Source organism: Pongo abelii, chromosome 4 (genome assembly GCF_028885655.2).
Source record: "Pongo abelii isolate AG06213 chromosome 4, NHGRI_mPonAbe1-v2.0_pri, whole genome shotgun sequence".
NCBI classification, from domain to species: Eukaryota; Metazoa; Chordata; class Mammalia; order Primates; family Hominidae; genus Pongo; species Pongo abelii.
In genome coordinates, this window is record NC_071989.2 from 169,064,511 (window position 1) to 169,085,918 (window position 21,408).

Genomic DNA, 21,408 nt, shown 5'->3' on the forward strand with positions numbered 1-21,408 from the left:
CACTGTGTATACGTACCACATTTTCTTTATCCATTTATCTGTTGGTGGACATTTAGGTTGCTTAATTACACGTTAAAAAAGCTAAATTTTGGCTAGATGCAGTGGCTCCCACCTGTAATCCGAGCACTTTGGGAGGCTGAGGCGGGTGGATCGCTTGATTTCAGGAGTTTGAGGCTAGCCTGGGCAACATGGCAAAACCCCATTTCTACAAAAAATTAAAAAATTAGCCTGTTGTGGTGGTGCGTGCCTGTAGTCCCAGCTGCTTGGGAGGCTGAGGTGTGAGGATCACTTGAGCACAGGAGGAGGAGGCTGCAGTGACCCAAGATTGTGTCACTGCACTCTAGCCTGGACGACAGAGCCAGACCCTGTCTCAAAAAAAAATTAAAATAAAATAAAAGTGAATTTTATGATATGTGAATTATTATATCTCAATAAAGCTGCTATAAAAAAACAAGACAGACGTATCACCCACAGTCATGGAGTCCACAGTCCAACAAGGGAGAGAGATGGCAATCCAGCAACAAGACAGTTGCAGAATTCCAAACTGTGACGAACTAATACTGCAAAAGAAAGCCACAGATGCTCTGGGAGGCCCCATCATCTCTGAGGGGAGGGAGGCCTGCCTCCTGAAAGTGAGGCTTGAGTTGAGATTTCACACTGATTACTTCTCCTCTGGCCTGATCCTCCAGAGAGCTCAGAGACCAGGACTCAGCTATTTTTCGCAGTCCTAGAGCTTTGCTCATGGAAGGCTCTCAAAGCCTGAATAAATTATTTCTTCTCCATTATGTTTATACATGAAGAAATCGAGTTTCAAAAAGTCCCTGAGTCCCTGGGCTTTATCTAACTAGCAAAAGATCTGAATTAGGAGACTTTCAAAGTATCCCTTTTTTCAATATATTTTTTTAATTGCTTGGGTTTACCAGAAAACTTTTTTATTTTTAATTTTTTTAAGTCACGGAGCTCGGCTGGGTGCGGTGGCTCACACCTGTAATCCCAGCACTTTGGGAGGTCGAGGGGGGTGGATCACCTGAGGTCAGGAGTTCAAGATCAGCCTGGGCAACACGGTGAAACCCCCATCTCTACTAAAAATATAAAAATTAGCTGGGCATGGTGGCGCGCTTCTGTAATCCCAGCTACCCAGAAGGCTGAGGGAGGAGAATCACTTGAACCTGGTAGGCGGAGGTTGCAGTGAGCTGAGATCACGCCACTGCACTCTAGCTTGGGTGACAGAGCGAGACTCCATCTCAAAATCAATCAATCAATCAGTCAATCATGGAGCTCTTTTAGCCCCAGCTTAACTTCTTTAAGGAAAAGACCTGATGTGCTTGTGTATTCTTCATCTTCATGGTCTGATGAATGTATGCAGCCACATGGAGTTCAAACCCCTTGAGGGCAGGTCTGGGTCTCCTTTGCACATCACTGTTACTTCAGCACCCCAGTGTGAAGAGAACAGGGTTAGGTGCCCAATAACTAATTGTTGAAGGACAGAAGGGGTGGGGAGGGAGGGAGAGGCAGTAAAGAAAGCAAGGAAGAATTGCAGTGGTGGATACAGAAGGTCCTGGCCAACAGAGGGAAGTGGTGACCAACTCTACAGAGTAGCAAGTCCGTGGGAACTTCAAAGAAGACAGATTGAGCCAAGTTGTAAAATTTGCCTGTTGAAGATGCAGGAAAGGTAAGGATCTCTCACTAGGAGAAACAGCACCTGCAAAGCCACACAAGTGTCCCATCTGGGGAACAGCCAACCATGCAGGGTGTGCCTAGACACAGGCTGGAAACGTGGGCAGGGGCCCAGCTTGTGTGCCGTGTTAAGAAAACTGCCTTGCCCTACTCTGAGGGCAATAGAAACTGAAGGGATTAGAGCAGGGCATTGGCCTGGTCTGAGCAGCCTTGCATAGAGATCTTTTGGCCAGCTTCTTCCTAGGGTAAGGCCAGACAGCTGGTAGCAGCAGCCAGCGTGGGGCGGCAGCTCCCCTCAACAGTGCTCCTACCTTCCAGCAGCCCCCACAAGCTTGCAGACTACGTGGGTATTTCCTCTAAGCACAGGGCTCTAAGTTTAGGGTCATGACAAGCAGCAGCCACAGTCATAGATCCTTGGTGTCTGGTGGGCTGCAGCTGCCGGAAATTAGCCTTAGCCAAGTGACCTTTGGCCAGGCCACACTGCCTTCATCAGTGCAGTCCAAAGCCCCAAAACACAAGTCAGATAGGCAACGTCTTGACCTCCCTCCCCACTCAACAGGCCAAGCTCAAAGCCTTCCAGACTTTCCCTTGAGCCAAGTGAGAGAAGAGAACTCAAGGCAACACAAAGAACGTCTTTCCTGTACATGTTCCTGGGGGAAGCGTCCTTTGCCTTGAGCAGATTCTCAAAGCAAGCCATTGGTGCATAAAAGAAAAAGTTATGGACCAGGTGCAGTGGCTCATGCCTGTAATCCAAGCACTGTGGGAGGCCAAGGAGGGCGGATCGCTTGAGGCCAGGAGTTCAAGACCAGCCTGGCCGTCATGGCAAAACCCCGTCTCTACTAAAAATACAAAAATTAGCTAGGCGTGGTGGTGCACACCTGTGGTCCCAGTTACACGGGAGGCTGAGGCACGAGAATCACTTGAACCCGGGAAGCAGAGGTTGCAGTGAGCCAATATTGTACCACTGCACTCCAGCCTGGGTGACAGAGTGAGACTCTGTCTCAAAAAAAAGCAAAGAAAAGAAAAAAGAAAAAGTTATGGACCATTGGAATGCACAGCAATATATGTCAAGTAGGGGTTAGTAGGTACAGCGTGCTGGAAGGGGCTAGTCTCAAGAGGGCAGGATTTTGAAGCTAGAACACTGGCTCCCTGGGATGCTTTTTCTCCCTATTTCTGTTTGTCCCTCAAATACTGACTTAAATGTCATTTCCTAAGACTTCTCTGACCTCTCCATCATTCTAAATCAGGTTCCCCTTATTCTCTTGGTAGTCTTTCCTTTGTGGCCAAAAATTTACTTATTTATGTAGCTGGCACAGATGCAGATATTCAATAAATATGTATCGAATAAGAAAGAATAAATACAGAGTCACTCCCTGTACCAACCACCTCACCTCCCGCCCCCACATACCGAGGATTAGCTTGATACCTACAGAGTGTGAGGTCACGCAGTTCTGGGTCAGAATCTTAGTTCCACTATTTACTAACCTTGGGCATGTGAACTGATGCTCAGTGTCCTTATCTGAGAAATGGGGGTCACGCTGCCATAAATGGAGAGTATTTGGTGTTAACAGCAGCTCAGCAAGCCTAGTGGCCCTTCCTCTTCCCTCAAGCTGGGGAATTAAGTCTCAGAGAAGTTGAAATGATCTATCTCTGTCAAAGGCTCTTTGGGCTTTCAAAGAAACCTGCTTTGAGAAACGTACAGTGAGGCTTTCTACCTTTGAGCTGAGGCGCCTCTGTCAGTGTGTCCTCTGCAGAGCCCTCAAACCAAGTAGAATTAGCAGCTCTGAGCCTCAGCTTGTTCCCCTCACTGGGAAAAGGGAGATTCTTTGGCATAGAAATAACAATGTAGGACTGCAGCATGCCTATCCTGTTTAGCTTGAGAATCCAGCTGATCACTTCGCTAACCCAATTAGGGGGTGCAGGGAAGGCATTCATTACAAGGCCTTTGCTCTAAGGGACTGCATTCCTCCCCAGGCACTCTTGACCTAAGTCCACTGGAAGGCCGCAGCAGCGCAGTGCAGGAAGCCAGCCCCTCTGCTGAGTGGCCTGGATTCCAGAAACAAAAGAGCAGCCTGCCCTAGGGCGGCTTCTAAAGCTCTCCCCAGATTAGGCAGGCGCTTGGCAGGCATTCAGCAATCAGGCAGGCGCTGGGCGGGCAGGAACCGGGCCAGGCAGGGTGACCTTCCCCTCAGCATGCCTGGCAGGGCCACAGGCGGCCAGAGTGTGGGCAGCAGAAAGGCTGGGGGGAGGCTGGAGAAGAACGGGGCTGAGGTGGGAGGGGAGGGAAGGGCAGACACTTCCTGATCACTCTCCCTCCCCAGCTGTTGGCCCCTGATCACCTGACTCAGGGAAGCCCATCTGTTGCAGGAGTATCTAGAGATGAACAGGTGGAGGCATGGACAGATGGCCGTGGTGGAGTTCCGGGAAAAAGAAATCCACCTTACAAAAACCCCTGCTTTTGTTTGTCATCACAGTCCTTTATTATTATTATTTTTTTAACATAATAGCTATGGGCTAGAAAAAACTTAGAAAACATACATCAAAATATGAACAGTGGCTACGGAGGGGAGGTCGAGATGGGCACTGAGATCTTGCATGATTTTCACGATCATGCTTTTCAACAGCCTGAATTTTTCAAAAATGCTCAATGCATAACCACTTTATTACTTCAGTTACTATGTTTTCAGTTTGGAAACAAACAAACAAAAAGACTAGATAGCCACTGTGTTAAGGCCCAGCTCAAAATTTATCCCCAAAGATTTCCTAGCAACCCCACATCATCCCTTTAACAAAATCAGCCCCGTCATAATAACACCCCATGCCCAGTAAGTATCCCACTTCATCTTCCTACAATGCAAAGCCCCTTCCAGAAGGAATTTTCCATTTTTTTCTTTTCCTTTCTTTTTCTTTTTACTAATCATAAATTATATGTTCACTGACGAATCTTACAAAGAATAACCAGCCGGGTGCGGTGGCTCACGCCTGTAATCCCAGCACTTTGGGAGGCCGAGGTGGGCAGATCACGAGGTCAGGAGATCGAGACCATCCTGGCGAACATGGTGAAACCCTGTCTCTACTAAAAATACAAAAAAATTAGAGGCTGAGGCAGGAGAATGGCATGAACCCGGGGGGCGGAGCTTGCAGTGAATGGACATCGTGCCACTGTACTCCAGCCTGGGCGACAGAGCGAGACTCTGTCTCAAAAAAAAAAAAAAAAGAATAACATCATTCATAATCCCTCACTTAGAAGGATTCAGAGAGAAGTACTACTAGGTACTACCTGGATTCTTCAGATATTTCTTTGTGCAAACTCTCATAAAACAACATAGCAATCTACAACTGCTTCCCACTTGCCCCTCAGAGAGCATGGGAAACAATGTCTACAATGGCTGCCTAGTTTTTCACCATAAGGTTGTGCCGTGATGTCATCAAACCCAGATTTTGGGCATGTGGGCTGTTTCTCTTCCTTCAGGTCCCTGTTCAGACCATTCCTCAGAGGCCATCCCTGACCTCCCTCCTACCCAGCAGCCTCCTGTGGGCTTCCCACCGCCAGCAGCCACTGCACATTGAAGCATGTTTAGGAACTGTCCCCTGCCCCCCACAGAAGGGGGTTTCCATGAGGGAGGGAGCTGCTCTTCTCTCCTGCCCTTGGCCATACCCTTGGTCCCTGGCACAGAGTAAGTGCTAACGAGTAGCTGCTGGCTGAGTGAATGGACATCTGAATACACGGAGAGTGTTTTGAGGAATCTTCCCTCTGCCTGTGGCCCTCTATGCCCTCCCTTCCCCTTGGGACTCCCTTATCTACCCTGGCTTCCTTCCTTAGGGTAACCCATGGCAGAGGTCACTGCCCCCCCAAGTGGGAAACCCTACTGTGACGTGTGAGCCAGCATTTCTGAGACCAGAGGAGCCATTCTGGGGGAAGGAGAGGTGGCTGCCCCTTTAGAAACCACTCTCCTTGCTGCCCAAGAGTTTTGCCCGGGGGTTCTCAAGCAGAAAGAGGATTACCTGAGAGGGAAAGTGCCCCAGAAAAGGCCAAGGACTCATGAATCACAGCCCACCTAAAGCCCCAAACTAAGCCACACGGAGAGACAGAGAGGCAGCAGGGCTGCCTGGACAGGTCTCTGAAGATTCCAGGCATGTGTCTGGTCCTCGGCTGCTCTTCCCAACCCCCGTCCCCAGGTGCTGACCTTGGCAGAGTGACAAACACTTCCCATACCTGTGCTGGGCTCAGCCGTGCCCGGGAGTGCAGGTGAGGCTAGGTGAAATGCAGTCACTCAAGACCCTGGGCCCACAGCCAGATGTGCAGGGCAGAGACTGCCCCCAAGAGAACCATACCTATCACTGCTGCATAGCCGGGGAGGGGGAGGAGAAAATTCAGCACGTGCTCTTCACACACAGGCTTTGAAAGCATTTTGAGGCTAACCTTGGAGGGGTTAGAAGGTGACATGTACTATGAAAGTTCCGCCAGGCACCCTTGGTTTCTTCTATTAGGGGAGGAAGTGAAGTCCTCGGTTTAACCTTTAATGTCCTGCACTGCATTGTTTTCTTCTAATTGCCTTGAGGTTTTACTTCTCATTATTAATCCACTCTTCCTTCAGATCTCAGCTTAAAAGTCACTTCTTTTTTTCTATTCATTTAATTTTTTTTTGAGACAGTGTTGCTCTGTTGCCCAGGCTGGAGTACAGTGGCACGATCTCAGCTCACTGCAACCTCTGCCTTCTAGGTTCAAGTGATTCTCAGACTCAGCCTCCCGAGTAGCTGGAATTACAGGCGCCCACCACCACACCCGGCTAATTTTTGTAGTTTTTAGTAGAGACGGGGTTTTGACCATGTTGTCCAGGCTGGTCTCGAACTCCTGACTTCAAGTGATCTGCCTGCCTCGGCCTCCCAAAGTGCTGGGATTACATACATGAGCTACCATGCCTGGCCTAAAAGTCACTTCTGAAAAAGGTGTTTCAGGCTCATGCTTCTGTGAGATCCTCCCCAAGCACCTAGGACTTTTTATCTACTCATTCATTCACTCTTACTATCCTCCTGCCTGCTAGACTGTAACCACCATAAAGGCAGGGACTGGGCTTGTCTTGTTCAGCTCTGTGACCCCAATACCTGATACAAAAGGAACACCTGATAATTACAAAAACCTCCATATTTCAGGAATGGCAAATACTTGAACAGGTGAGAAAAAAAATTATTTGTTCCTGATCTTAGGTTGTATAAACCTATTTATCATAATGAGCAATTCCCAGTACTCATGAAGACCAGCGAGGAGGCATAAGAAACAGGGCAGGGGCTGGGTGCGGTGACTCACACCAGTAATCACAACACTCTGGGAGGCTGAGACAGGAGGATCTCTTGATGAGACCAGCCTGGGCAACATAGAAACACCCCATCTTTACTAAAAAAAAAAAAGAAAGAAAGAGAGAGAGAAAGAAAGAAAGTAAGTAAGTGAGGGAGTTGGATTCCAGCAGAAAGAGAAAGCTCTGTCCTTGCCTTGGGGTGACATGTGCCTCAGTCTACCCAAGAGCAACAGTGGGTTTCCACGGAGGAAGCGGGTTAGTGAGTGTTTATGGAGAAGTGGAAGCTTCAAAAATTATAAACTGTGCACCTAGCAGTCATTTTTCAAAGGCAGTGTTTCCCAATGTGTGTTCTGTGGTACACCAGTCCCAAGATATGCTCCCTGAAAAAAAGGGTTCTGTGGGCCACAGTTTGGCAAAACATCGTATACTACATTGCTCCTTAAAGGAAGCCTATATTAGCCCATAGAGGTCCTGAAACATTTGTTCGTCAAAAAACTAATATAACTTTGGAAAACTCTAGGTTGAATTTATCCACAGGACACTCCTCCTGCCCTCCTCCCTCTCAGGGGGCAGAGTAACAACATCCCAGAAAGCTGACTCTGGGAAAAGGCGCCTGAGGGTGCTGGCTGCGGAGCACCTGGTATGCTGGAGAAAATGAAACTCCAGTGCATCCACAAGGCGAGACTCGCAAAAATCCCTGGCGTGATGCCTAATAATTCGATGATTCTAAACCTAGAGATTTACTGAAAAGCTTGCTGAGATTAAGAACCACAGCTTTCACCTGCAGAAATGCCCTGGTAAGAACGTCCACATGGCCATGGCATCAGGAGCCTAGGAGAGGCTTACAAAAAGCACATGGCAGCTCACAGAAAGCCCCAGGCAGCCAAGTGCTGGGTGTCCTGCCTTGGGAGATCCAGGTGCCCGTCCCTTATATATTATGTATATAATATGGTGACTTCCCATCGGTGGGGAACCACCAGGTTGTTTAAGGAGGGGTGAACTGGCCCGACTTGGAAATGGAGCAGGTCAAAACCCCCATGCTGATCACTATTGGGATCATACCTCTGAATAGGAGCTGCATTCAAGCCAGGGCATCACAGTAAGACCCCGTCTCTTTAAAAAACAAAACACAACAAAAACACTAAACTGCTTCCTCCTTGGAAACCCTCTGTTGCTACTTGGTAGACCGAGGCACACGCCATCCTAGGGCAAGGAAGGACACAGCCTTCTCTTTCCCCTGAAATTTAGCTCCTCCATCTTCTCATACCTTCCTGCAAGTCTTTATGCGTATTTGGAATTGCTCATTATGATGAATAGTTTTATAGAGCCTTATGAGATATATAGATATCTCTATACATACAGATAGATATACATTAAAAATATCTAATTTGAGGCCAAGCGTGGTGGCTCATGCCTATAATTCCAGCACTTTGGGAGATCGAGGTGGGAGGATCACTTGAGGCCAGGAGCTTGAGACCAGCCTGGGCAACTTAGGGAGACCTCATCTCTACAAAAGATAAAAATTAGCTGGGCATGGTGGTGAGCACCTATAGTCCTAACTACTTGGGAGGATGAGGTGAAAGGATCATTTAAGCCCAGAAGTTTGAGGCTGCAGTGAGCTACGATTATGCCACTGCATTCTAGCCTGGGTGACAGAGTGAGACCCTGTCTCTAACGTGTGTATATATGTGTGTGTGTGTGTATATATATGTAACGTGTGTGTGTGTATATATATATACAAAACATGTGTGTATATATATATAGTATATATAGTAGTTGTATATACAACTTGAAAGTCTGTATGTATGTATATATACAATTTAATATATTTTTTCTATAATTTGGCAGACACTGCATTCCATGCATCTTGTACTCTAATTCTCCAACAGACCCACAAAGATTGGAAGCTTCAAAAATTATAAACTATGCACCTAGCAGTCATTTCAAAGGCAATGTTTCTCAATACATATTCTGTGTCACACAATCTCAAAATATGCTTCCTACAGAAAAGGGTTCTGAGATTACCAGCATCCCTACATTACAGACAAGGATGGCTCAGACAGACAAAGTAACTTGCTTAAGATCACCCAGTTAATAAATGGTGAATCTGAACCTGGATCTTCTGACTGTACTGTTTTCTAGACACTATGTTCTCAAAACACTGTATTTTAACCCTCCATGTGATAGTTTAGGTTTGTTTGTATTTTCCTTTCAAAATAATGTTTTAGGCTGGGCATGGTGGCTCACACCTGTAATCCCAGCACTTTGGGAGGCCGAGGCAGGCAGATTACCTGAGGTCAGGAGTTCAAGACCAGCCTGGCTAACATGGTGAAACCCCGTCTCTACTACAAATACAAAAAGATTAGCTGGGCGTGGTGGTGCACGCCTGTAACCTCAGCCTCAGCTACTCGGGAGGCTGAAATAAGAGAACTGCTTGAACCCGGGAGGTGGAGGTTGCAGTGAGCTGCATTCCAGCCTGGGTGACAGAGCGAGACTCCATCTCAGAAAATAATAATAATAATAATGTTTTATTTAACTGATTATAAAATACTTAATCACTATAGGAATTTTAGAAAATACAGAGGAGCACAAAGAGAACTAAAGTCTCCAGCAATTCCACCAGCAGGTAAGTACTCAGAGTATGTACACATGTCGGCATATGCACATCCGGTCCTGTTTCTCTGTGCGCACGCATGTCCACTTCTCTCTCTCTCATGGGACTATCTCCTCCCTTACAACTAGAACGTAAATGCTATGTGCATTTGCTGTGTCCCCATACCCACCCTCCGAGATGGAACCAGCACTAGCCCTAGTAGCCAGGAAACTGAGGCACAGAAGTATAACTGCCAAGGCCACACTGCAGGTGAGTGGTAAATCCTGGGCTTGGACATCAGAAGGGCGGGCCAGGGCTTGGGGTGTGACAATACTTGGAGGGTGACAACCACTTCGTAAACAGCTCAAGGTGCAGTAAAGCAGGGCTCAGCTGCTCTCAAACACCAGCCACCAAGAGAAACCACTCTGCTCTCCTCCTCCAACCTCCCTACCATGCCTATCCCTACTGCTGCCAACATGAGCCCGGGAATCCACGCCCTGGGCTGGGACAACAGCTAGAGGGGTCTTGTCTAAGAACAAAGAACCGCAGAGAGGTGAAGAAACACCATGTGTAACCAAGGTGACCAACAGGAAGTGGAGACTTGCAAATGTAAAGGGGCAAAGAAAGGGGGAGAAAGGCTGGCTCTTCAGAGGCCTCAGCACACAGCATGACCTGGGAGGCCCAGCAAGGCAGGAGGCTCACCCTCCTTCCTCTCTCTGCCCCGATTGCTTCATAAGGCCCAAGGAGGCATTTTCCGTAAAGCATCAACACCTCTGTGGGAACACTATTTCAACATTCTTGAGAGGGTGGCCCGTGTCACATAAGGCCAACAATGCCCGTTAACGTCCCTTCCTGCTGAAGTCCAGTCTGTAGCTTCCTTCTAGCAGAGTGAAAGGTAACCCAGGCACCACATCCGCAGTGGGCGTCTGTACTACTCCGGGGGAGATGGCAGGCAGGCCAGCTCCAAGCACACCTCTTCATCCCCGGGAGCCAGAGCCACTGCCCTTCTCGGCAAACTCTGTACCAGGCCCGGCCACAGCTGCCAGGGCATCCACAGTGACCACACACATGCCTGCACAACCCCCACTGGCCCCCCATCCAACCCATGGCTCTAGGGCCTCCAAACACCCCCACAGACCTGGCCTCCCATACAACCCACAGCTCTGGGGCCTCCAAACACCCCCACAGACCTGGCCCCCCCATACAACCCACGGCTCTGGGGCCTCCAAACATCCCCACAGACCTGGCCCCCCCATACAACCCACGGCTCTGGGGCCTCCAAACACCCCCCCCAGACTTGGCCCCCCCATACAACCCACGGCTCTGGGGCCTCCAAACATCCCCACAGACCTGGCCCCCCCATACAACCCACGGCTCTGGGGCCTCCAAACACCCCCACAGACCTGGCCCCCCCATACAACCCACGGCTCTGGGGCCTCCAAACATCCCCACAGACCTGGCCTCCCATACAACCCATGGCTCTGGGGCCTCCAAACACCCCCACAGACAACATTCATGGCCTTTTTTAAAAGACACCACACCCCCCAACTGAATTCTTTACTTCTGCCAGCTTCCTACAGGACCACATCCCCCATACCTGCTGGAGTGGAGGACTGGGGTGCCCCTCATCCTCCCACGCCCTCTGTTACCCAGGGGAAGAGGTCCCGACGTGTCCCTCCATGCTGGTTCTCTGTCACAGGTCCAGTTCTTGGATCTCTCTGCTTTCCTCCGGGATCACTCTGTGGAGTGGCTCCAAAGCTCTTCCCTCCACACCTCCAGCTCCTGTCCCCGATTTCCAGGTTCCTTTTGTGGATTCTCCTGGGAGCTTCGACCCTAATGAGAAGCCCAAAATGGGACAGTAGGGTGACTGCACCACTACCCCCTCGCTGAGACTCTACTTCCCTACCCATCTACAGTCCAAGGTTTCTCAAATGGGTTGCCAGTTGACCACACGCATTCGAATCCCCTGGGGACCTATTTAAAAAGGGGTTCCCTCCCTGTACTGGGATGAATAGTATTTCCCTGACAATTCTTGTCTACTCAAAACCTCAGAATGTGACCTTATTTGAAAATAGTCAGCCGGGCGCAGTGGCTCACGCCTGTAATCCCAGCACTTTGGGAGGCCAAGGAGGGCAGTTCACGAGGTCAAGAGATCGAGATCATCCTGGCCAACAGGTGAAACCCTGACTCTACTAAAAATACAAAAATTAGCTGGGCATGGTGGTGCACACCTGCAATCCCAGCTACTCGGGAGGCTGAGGCAGGAGATCTCTTGAACCCGGGCAGCGGAGGTTGTAGTGAGCCGAGATTGCGCCACTGCACTCCAGCCTGGGCGACAGAGCGAGACTCCATCTCAAATAAATAAATAAATAAATAAATAAATAAATAAATAAATAAGAAAATAGAGTCTTTACAGATGCAATCAAGTTAAAATGAGGTCATATTAGATCAGGATGGGTGCTAATCAGTGTTTTGTGTTCTTATAGGAAGAGTAAACAGAGACAGAGACACATAAAGGGAAGACGAGGTGAAGACAGACAAGGAGGAGAAGGCCTTGTGAAGATGGAGGCGGAAATTGGAATGATGCAGCTACAAGCCAAGGAAGACCACAGATAAAATGCCAGCTGCTGCCAAATGATAGAAGAGCAAGGAAGGATCTTCCCCTAGAGCCTTCAGAGGGAACCGTGGCCTGCTGACACCCTGATGTCAGACTTCCGGTCTCCACAACTGTGAGAGAATAAAGCCCCAAGTTTGTGGCGCATTGTCACAGCAGCCCTAGGGACCTAATACACCCTCTATTTCCTGTCTCACCGAATCAGAATTCCTGGGGATGGAGCTGGGCACCTATCTATGCTTTACAAGTTCTCCACTTGAGCCTGATGCTCAACTATAAGCTCCATGACACAATTTTTGTTCATCCCCAATTGTGTACACAAATTTTGTTCATCCCTTAGGCGGTGGCTAGCACAGTGTGTAGCATGCAGCTGGCTGCTAAAAACAGTGTGTTAAATGCAGGAATAAACATGCACAGACATTCAAGAACCACCAGTGCCTTGGTCAGTACATTTAACTCATCCTTTTTCTTTCTGAAGCAACTTTAATAATCAAGCCAGATAACACACACAAGGCATTTCACAGTCGCCGGCACTCTGCAGGTGCCCAATGAACATCAATTCCCTTCACTTACAGGGCAGAGGGAGTCCTTCAACTGACAGTTTCCAGAAGGGGCCCTCCAAGAGTAATGTTCACTATGAAAAAGGCTGAACAAGCTCAGCTAAGGAAAGTTACTTTGTTCCAACTAGCAAGAAACTTGAAATCTTCCACGCTTTTTGTTCGCTGGTCCTTTTGACCCTATTGTCTACAACCTGTCAAGTATCCTCACTTCCTCCTCTAGTTCAGATGCCATCACTTTGGGGTGGCCGCAATAACTGTAATAACTAGTCCCTGAGGCCAGGGTGCATTTCCAGGGAGCTGGCACTCTCCTCCCCACCCTTCTCATTGCCCTCCATGGGTTCTCAGGATAAGGTTCAAACATCTAGGAAGACCCACATCCTCAAAGCCAGTGTTCCTGGTGCATCTCCCGGTCCTCCCCACAACTGACCAGGCCGCCCCTTGCAGGCCACTAATGCTTGACTCTCCCTAGCCGCCCTGGACCCTGCAGAGAGATGAACTTCACACCTGTCTCTGCCTGGCAAACTTCTACTCATCCTTCAAACCCAAATCAAACAGCACCTCCTCCTTGAAGCTTTTTAAGACTTCCTTGGGCAACTGGACCTGTCTTTGGTATAGTGGTAGCAGTGAGCTTTGGAGCCAGGTTGCCTACTAGCTGTGTGGGCTTGGGTAAGGTATGTAACTCTCTAAACTTTGCATGTCCCATCTGTAAAATGGGGATAAGTATAGGACCTACTGGAAGGAGTTGCCTGAGGACTTAGCTAATGGAGGGGATCTCAAGCTCTCAGTACATGGTAAGCACCCATTAAAAGTGGACTATCATTACTAACATTAAATGGCTATTATGGCCATTAACATATGGCTGTTAAGTGGTTTGATATGACTATATCTTCAGCTATGCTAAGGGCCTCAGGGCAGGTTTTGGGTCATGGTTTCTCCTGGCAGAGCCTCCCACAGGTCTTGCAGGTTACACATGAGGCTTACTAAATGACCACTGGATAAACAGGCTGCTTTCGTGGGCACTGTGTGACAACCAAGCCAAGAAGATGGCCCCAGAAAATTAGCCAGAGCTCTGCCTTCCCCACAGTTGAAGCCAGCAAAGCCCACCAGTGACTGCTTGGCTTCTTCCTTCCTAACCAGAAGGCTGAATCCCCTCTTCCTGAAACATGGCTCTGGGGAGGTCCTGGGAAGATAGATGTCCCTAGTGATCTGACAAAAATTCCAGCAGAAACCGCTTCAGAGCCAATCTTAAAAGTAACCATGGCTGGGTGCAGTGGTTCACGCCTGTAATCCCAACACTTTAAGAGGCCAAGGCGGGAGGATCGCTTAAGCCTAAGAGTTTGAGACCAACCTGGCAACACAGTGAGATCTTGTCTCTATTTACAAAAAAACAAACAAACAAACAAAAAAACACCAGAGAAATAAACCCTGAAGTATTAAGGGATAATGGGGCATTATTTTTGCAACTTGGTTGAAGAAAAGAAATATAAATAGAGAAAAAGAATGACAGGACAAATGTGTTAAAATGTTCACAAAATTGCATATTATGCTTGCAACTCTTCTCTAAGTTTGAAATGATTTCAAAACCAAAAGTTAACACAAAAGGAGAGGCCGAAGAGAAATTTCAACGCCAAGTCAACAGCTTTGCTCCACCAACCCCCGCCTTCTCACCTAGCTTGGTGGCTGCCCAGGGTGTCAGCTCTGCTCAAGGGGAAGTCCATGTTACACCATCACCAACTTGGAGGCTGCATTGCAAGTCCTCTGCTCTATGTGTGCCTTATCTAAGGTCAGGCGGGGACAGCAGATCCGCAAAATATTAAGGCTTTAACTACCTTGCTTAAAAGGGGGACTCTGGTCAAATACTTAACCCCTCAGATGCCATTTTTCTACTAGTATATGGTGGAGTTACTGGTAGCCGTGCTACCTACCCCACAAGACTATGTTGAGGCCAGGCGTGGTGGTGCGCACCTGTAATCCCAGCTACTCAGAAGGCTGAGGCATGAGAATCGCTTGAATCCAGGAGGCGGAGGTTGCAGTGAGCAAGGTTGCGCCACTACACTCCAGCGTGGGCAACAGAGAGAGACTCTATTTCAAAAAAAAAAGATGGTTTCGACAGTGAAGTCCAGGAAGGCAATTTGTGGGCTGCACAGCACAGACTTCAGTCAGATAAGGTGTCAGTGATGAGCAAATCCTGATGGAGGGACCCTTATGCAACACACACTCTGCTGAGAGCTGGAGAGACCCAGCGCCTGCTCCCCTGGGCCTACAGTCTGGGGAGGGAGCTAGCTCTACATCAAATAATTGCAGAAATAGGTGTATAATTACAAATTGTGCTAAGTGCTTAAGGAATCACCAAGGGTGCTCTGAGAACATACAAAAGGCCCAGCCTGTCCTTGTCTGGGAGTCAGGGACGGCTTCTCTGAGGAAGTGATGCTTGAGTCTACAGCTAGAAAACAGGTAGGTTAAAGCATATTATAATCCAACAACATTAGCGAAGTGTATAAACCGATCTGTTAACAATGAATTCAAGTTAAACGACAGTATGAGGAGGTAGCAGGTCAAATCCAGAATATAGGATATTTATCAGGACAAATCAAACTGTTTTCTCTGAAAATCAATGGCATGAAAAAAATATTTTCAGGCAGGGTAGGGGACCATTGGAGAGTAAAATACTTGAGAACATTTATGTATTTTATATTTATTTATTTATTTATTTTTTGAGACAGAGTCTTGGTCTGTCACTCAGGCTATAGTGTAGTGGCATAAACACGGCTCACTGCAGCCCGGGCCTCCGTGCTCAAGCAATCCTCCCACCACAGCCTTCCAAGTAGTTGGGATTACAGGTGTGTGTCACCATGCCTAGCTAATTTAAAAATTTTTTTTTTTTTTTGAGACTGAGTTTCGCTCTTGTTGCCCAGGCTGGAGCGCAATGGCACGACCTCGGCTCACTGCAACCTCTGTCTCCCCGGTTTAAGTGATTCTCCTGCCTCAGCCTCCCAAGTAGCTGTGATTACACGTGCCTGCCACCAGGCCTGGCTAATTTTTTTGTATTTTTAGTAGAGACAGAGTTTCACTCTGTTGTCCAGGCTGGTCTCGAATTCCTGACCTCAGGTGATCCACCCACCTCGGCCTCCCAAAGTGCTGGGATTACAGAAGTGAGCCACCATGCCCAGCTTAAAAGACACTAAAAAAAAAAAATGTAATGCATGGACTTTATATGGATTATGATGTGAACAACTATAAAAACCATTTCTGAGACAACAGAGGAATGGACAACAGAAGATATTAATGAATTATTGTTAATTATTTTAGGTGTGAAAATGGCATAGTTGTTATGTTGAAAAAAAAAAGCTCTTATCTGGTAGTGCCATTTATGGGTAAAATGACACAGTGTCTGGGGGAACAGATGAAACAGGTGAGGAAGCTGGGTGGCGGGTATGTGAGGACTCATTCTACTGTTCTCTCCACATTTGTGTATCTTTTTAAATTTCCACAATAAAAAGTTAAGGAAAAAACAATGGCTCACTCCAAAGAGTCAGAAGTGCTCTGAATTGCTTGGATTTTTTTTTTTTTACAATAATCAGAAGTCCATCGCACACCAACACTGTCTACCACATCGCATCTAATGACTGCACCATATTTTCATGCATGGATGGACCGTAGTGTGGCCAATTTCCTTCTGATGCCATTGAAGTTCTCTCCAACTTTCCCTTACAATAACTGAATCTATCCAATTCCCGATGCTTCTGTTCTGAATGACATCCTCTCCTTCCTCCTCGTGTCCCCCCAACCCTTCCACCCATATCACTTCATGGCCACTTCCAGACTTAGCAGCTGGCAGTATGGCGTGGGTATCCATGTCACAAGAATGCCCAGGGCCTGGAACCATCTGCTCCAGGGACCTACGAGGCACTCAGTGCCTCAGGATGATTCAAATTCTGCCTCCGAATGATCCAGTTACCAGCGGCAGCACACACTGCAATGCGGGACTAAGAGGGAGCTAGAGGAGTTTTCCAGCCAGGTCACCTTAACGGCCCTCATCCAGCCCTTGATTGCAGGTCTCAGGCCAGTTCCATGCTGCAGATGGGGCTCCATGAAGCCTAGAAAGGATTCAGAGTTCCCTTCCTCTCGCCTTGCCATCCTCTAGCACAAGCGTGTCCAACCCACAGACCGTGGGCCCCACGCTGCCCAGGACAACCTTAACTGTGGCAAGCACAACTTAATAAACTTTCTTAAAACATTACGAGATTTTTTGTGATTTTTTTTTTTTAGCTTATCAATTATTGTTAGTGTTAGTGTATTCTATGTGTGGCCCAAGGCAATTCTTCTTCCAGTGTGGCCCAAGAAAGCCAAAAGATTGGACACCCCTGCTCTAGTCATTTTCCCACTCGGGGTTCCCACTCTTTTTTAAAAAAAAAAGAGACAGGGGTCTCACTCTGGCATAATCATAGCACACTGCAGCCTCATACTCCTGGGCCCAAATGATCCTCCCATTTCAACTTCTCAAATAGGTGGGACTACAGGTGCACGCCACCATGCCCGGCTCCTGCTCCTTTTAAACACAGCCATTCAGCACCATTTTTAACCTATCCAAATGGTACTAATCTTTTTTAAGGGTAATATCCAGGATTAGCAAAGTTGCTGGGAAGCAGGCACTCTTCCATACCACCACTGGAAGTATACTAGCGCAATCTTGTGGGAATTTATTACCTGGTGATATGTAAGGTTCTTAAAATCATACCCTGTGATTAGCGCTTCCATTTTAGGAACTTATTGCTGAGCATACTTACAGATATAAATCAAGGATCACCACGGCAGTGCTATATAAAATCAAATGGTACACTAGAAGCAACTCAAAAAGGCATTCAGTGGGGAAATGGATGAATAAATTTTTATAGACATAAAACGGAATACTAATCAGCAATAAAAAGAAATAAACTCCTGATAGACACGACACAGACGAATCTCAAAAGCATTACATTAAGTAAAAAGAAGCAGGCAGAAAGGAGTACATACATATAACTCCATTTATATGAAACTCTAGAAAAGACAAATCTAATTTATAAGGACAAAAAGCAGATCAGTGATTGCCTAAGGCTGGGGACAGGATGGGACTGATGAGGAACTTTCTAGGTTGATGGCAATGTCCTATGTCTTTTTTTTTTTTGAGATGGAGTCTCACTCTGTCACCCAGGCTGCAGTACAGTGGCACAGTCTCGGCTCACTGCAACCTCTGCCTCCCGGGTTCAAGCGATTCTTCTGCCTCGGCTTCCTGAATAGCTGTGACTACAGGCGTGTGCCACCACGCCCAGCGATTTTTTTAAATTTTAAGTAGAGATTGGATTTCACCATGTTGGCCAGGATGGTCTTGAACTCCTGCCCTTGTGATCCACTTGCCTCGGCCTCCAAAAGTGCTGGGATTACAGGTATGAGCCACCACACCCGGCCATCTTTTTTTTTTTTTTGAAACAGAGTCTTTCTTTGTCACCCAGGCTGGAGTGCAGTGGCACGATCTTGGGTCACTGCAACCTCTGCCTCCCGGGTTCAAGCAATTCTCCTGCCTCAGCCTCCCGAGTAGCTGGGATTACAGGCATGTGCCACCACGCCCAGCTAATTTTTGTATTTTTAGTACAGATGGGGTTTCACCATGTTGGCCAGGCAGGTCTCGAACTCCTGGCCTCATGTGATCCACCCACCTCAGCCTCCCAAAGTGCTGGGATTACAGGCATGAGCCACCGTGCCTGGCCTTATGTCTTGATTATGGTGGTGGTTACATGAGTATATACATTTGTCAAAACTCACTGTACACTATGAACTGTATATTCACTTAAGATCTGTATATTGTACTGTATATAAATTATACTTCAATTTTTAAAAAATGAATAAGAAGTCCCCTAAATATCCAACAATGAGATGAGTTAGTGAAATCATGATGCATCCATAAAACGTTATGCACGGGATTGTAGAAGGATAGAAAATGACACAGAAGGTTATTTAGCATGTGCAGTTAAGGAAAAAAGTTATGAAACTGTGATATACTTGATAGTATTTTTGTAAAATAAAATGTATATACTTGAATAGAAAATGACCAAAAGGAAATCTTCTATTCATTTGTTCAGTATAAATTTCCTGAGTGCCCACTATATATCATTATTGCTACAATTAGCGCAATATACAAAAAATCCCTTCTATTCATGGTTTCATAAAAGTTATTTAGATTATTAAAATCTAAACATTAAAATAATGAGGCCAGGCATGGTGGCTCACTCCTGTAATCCCAGCATTTTGGGAGGCTGAGATGGGCGGATCACTTGAGGTCAAGAGTTTGAGACCAGCCTGGCCAACGTGATGAAACCCCATCTCTACTAAAAATACAAAAATTAGCCGGGCGTCATGGCACATGCTTGTAATTCCAGCTACTCAGGAGGCTCAGGTAAGAGAATCATTTGTACCCGCGAAGCAGAGGTTGCAGTGAGCCGAGATCATGCCATTGCACTTCGGCCTGGGCAACAGAGTGAAACTCTGTCTCAATAAAAAATAATAGTAATAATAATAAAATAAACACCGAAATAATGAAATGGTAAAGGAAAGTGTGTAACTCATACTACCTCTCTGTTAAAGCACACGTGATTTATGCTTTCTTACACACAGGATAGGATTCACGAGAAACTGGGGTCAGTGGTACCTTTTGGGGAGGGAAATTCAGGGACAAGGGTGGCAGGAAGCCTTTTTCCACCATCTACTCTTTCGTATAGTGTGGGTTTCTCAACATCACATTCACGTGTTGTCTATTCTAAACAAACAATTGATTGTTTCTAATTTTTTGCTAGTGTCCAATAATCAGGAATTGGGTGGAGAAGAATGATATGGAAAAATGTATATGGGAAATAGACAAAGTGTTTTATGACAAGGTATTTTCCTTTTTATTTATTTTTTTTGAGATGGAGTTTTGCTCTTGTTGCCCAAGCTGGAGCGCAATGGTGCAATCTCGGCTCACTGCAACCTCCGTCTCCCGGGTTCAAGCTATTCTCCTGCCTCGGCCTCCCCAGTAGCTGGGATTACAGGCACTCGTCACCACACCCAGCTAATTTTTGTAGTTTTAGTAGAGACAGGGTTTCTCCATGTTGGCCAGGCTGGTCTCAAACTCCTGACCTCAAGTGAGCCACCTGCCTCAGCCTCCCAAAGTGCTGGGATTACAGGCATGAGCCACTGCACTTGGCCGGTATTTTCCATTTTTACTGAAAAAAAAAAAATCCAAAATAAAAATGTATTGTGATGACATGCACAGAAAAGGACACAAACCAAAAACGTCAACAGACATTGTTTCCAAGTGGTAGGATTGTGAGGGGAATTTTACTTTCTTCTGTTTGCTTATATTCATTTTTGCCATTTCCTAAACAAATGCTGTGTGTGTGTGTGTAATAACTCAAAAAGAAAAAGAGAGAACAGCAGAGTCGCAGTGTCACCTCTTTCTGCCAGGTGCTCAGATATACTAGAGAACTGTTGGCTGCACTTCCTTTACCCGAGGGACTGTGTGATTTAGGAAGACAAAGAAGAAGTCAAGGACAAGGGCACAGGGCCAGCTCCAAGTCTTAAATGTCCTCCCCTCCCTTAGACAGCACAGGCTTCCCCAGCCAACCAGAGTGCCCAGCCAAGTCCCTTGCCCATCTCATGATGTGGAGGCCCTGGAGATTGATGGGGTACACCCACACCCATTTTGTCCCTGGGACACCTGGGTGGCAGGTGGGGCAGGAATTACTGTTGTAATTTTGCAGAGGAAAGGAAGCCTTCAAAGGTAATTTGCTTCTGCCACAGATAAGGTGCACTGAGACCATGTCTTGACAGGGTATTGTGCACACACTGAGCATTTTGGTATTCTAAGGCCTAAAAGACTCAAGCGACAATGCCAAGTTCTGGTTCAGTTTTGTCACCAGATTCCTCCAGAATACGTGTGAAGCACTGCAGTCAGTCTCAAAGTTAGACACTATCTTGAGTGGCAGCCCATCTTGTCCCCCAACCTCATTTGTGGTTTTCAACTCTTCCCAGTCCATCTTCCATCCTCTGTATACACCTTCTAAGGCAGCTTGAATCCCCTCTGCAGGTTAGACTGCAGGAAATTTCTCCTTATTTTATGAGCCCCCACACCCCACACCTTCATCTCCACGGGGTCATGAGGGCAGACTGCTTAGGGTGTCACTTGAAGGCCACAAATATAAGATAGCCCTGCCATTAGAGGAGGAAAGAGCTTGTCAAAGCCAGCATTTGAGCTTGAAAGGCCTGAATGACACATTCCTGTAACTAAGCCAGGGAGACACATCCCACTGCCAGCGTTTGGAACACTTTCTTTTTGGTAGATCTGGAGACATCTTGTGATTTGGGGAGAACTTCCCCTTGAGGGATGCAGAAATCCAAAAGAAGGGGAAGGGAATGGAAAAACCAAGTGGAGGATGACCTACCCAAATCCATGAGCCCTCTGTTGAGTATGGACCTTGGTAACTACTTTCTTTCTTTCTTTTTTTTTTTAGAGGAAATCTCGCTCTGTTGCCAGGCTGGAATGCAGTGGCGCCATCTCAGCTCACTGCAACATCCGCCTCCCGGGTTCAAGCAATGCTCCTGCCTTAGCTTCCCGAGTAGCTGGGACTACAGGTGCATGCCATCACACCCGGCTAA

The 21,408-nt window shown here is 47.1% G+C and overlaps 1 protein-coding gene across 5 annotated transcripts in view; it reads right to left on the reverse strand.

Annotated features, from left to right (window-relative positions):
• Nucleotides 1-21,408, reverse strand: part of CCNJL (cyclin J like) — a 61,244-nt gene that overhangs the window by 32,241 nt on the left and 7,595 nt on the right. For 2 of the 5 annotated variants that reach the window (XM_054556171.2, XM_024247568.3), the window contains exon 3: nt 11,217-11,400. The exons of 2 other annotated variants lie outside the window; for them this stretch is intronic. In XM_054556171.2, coding sequence (XP_054412146.2) covers nt 11,217-11,400 — 184 coding nt within the window. Of the gene's footprint in view, nt 1-11,216; nt 11,401-21,408 lie in introns of those variants that run through there. One more of the 5 variants, XM_054556170.2, reaches the window with a different exon arrangement.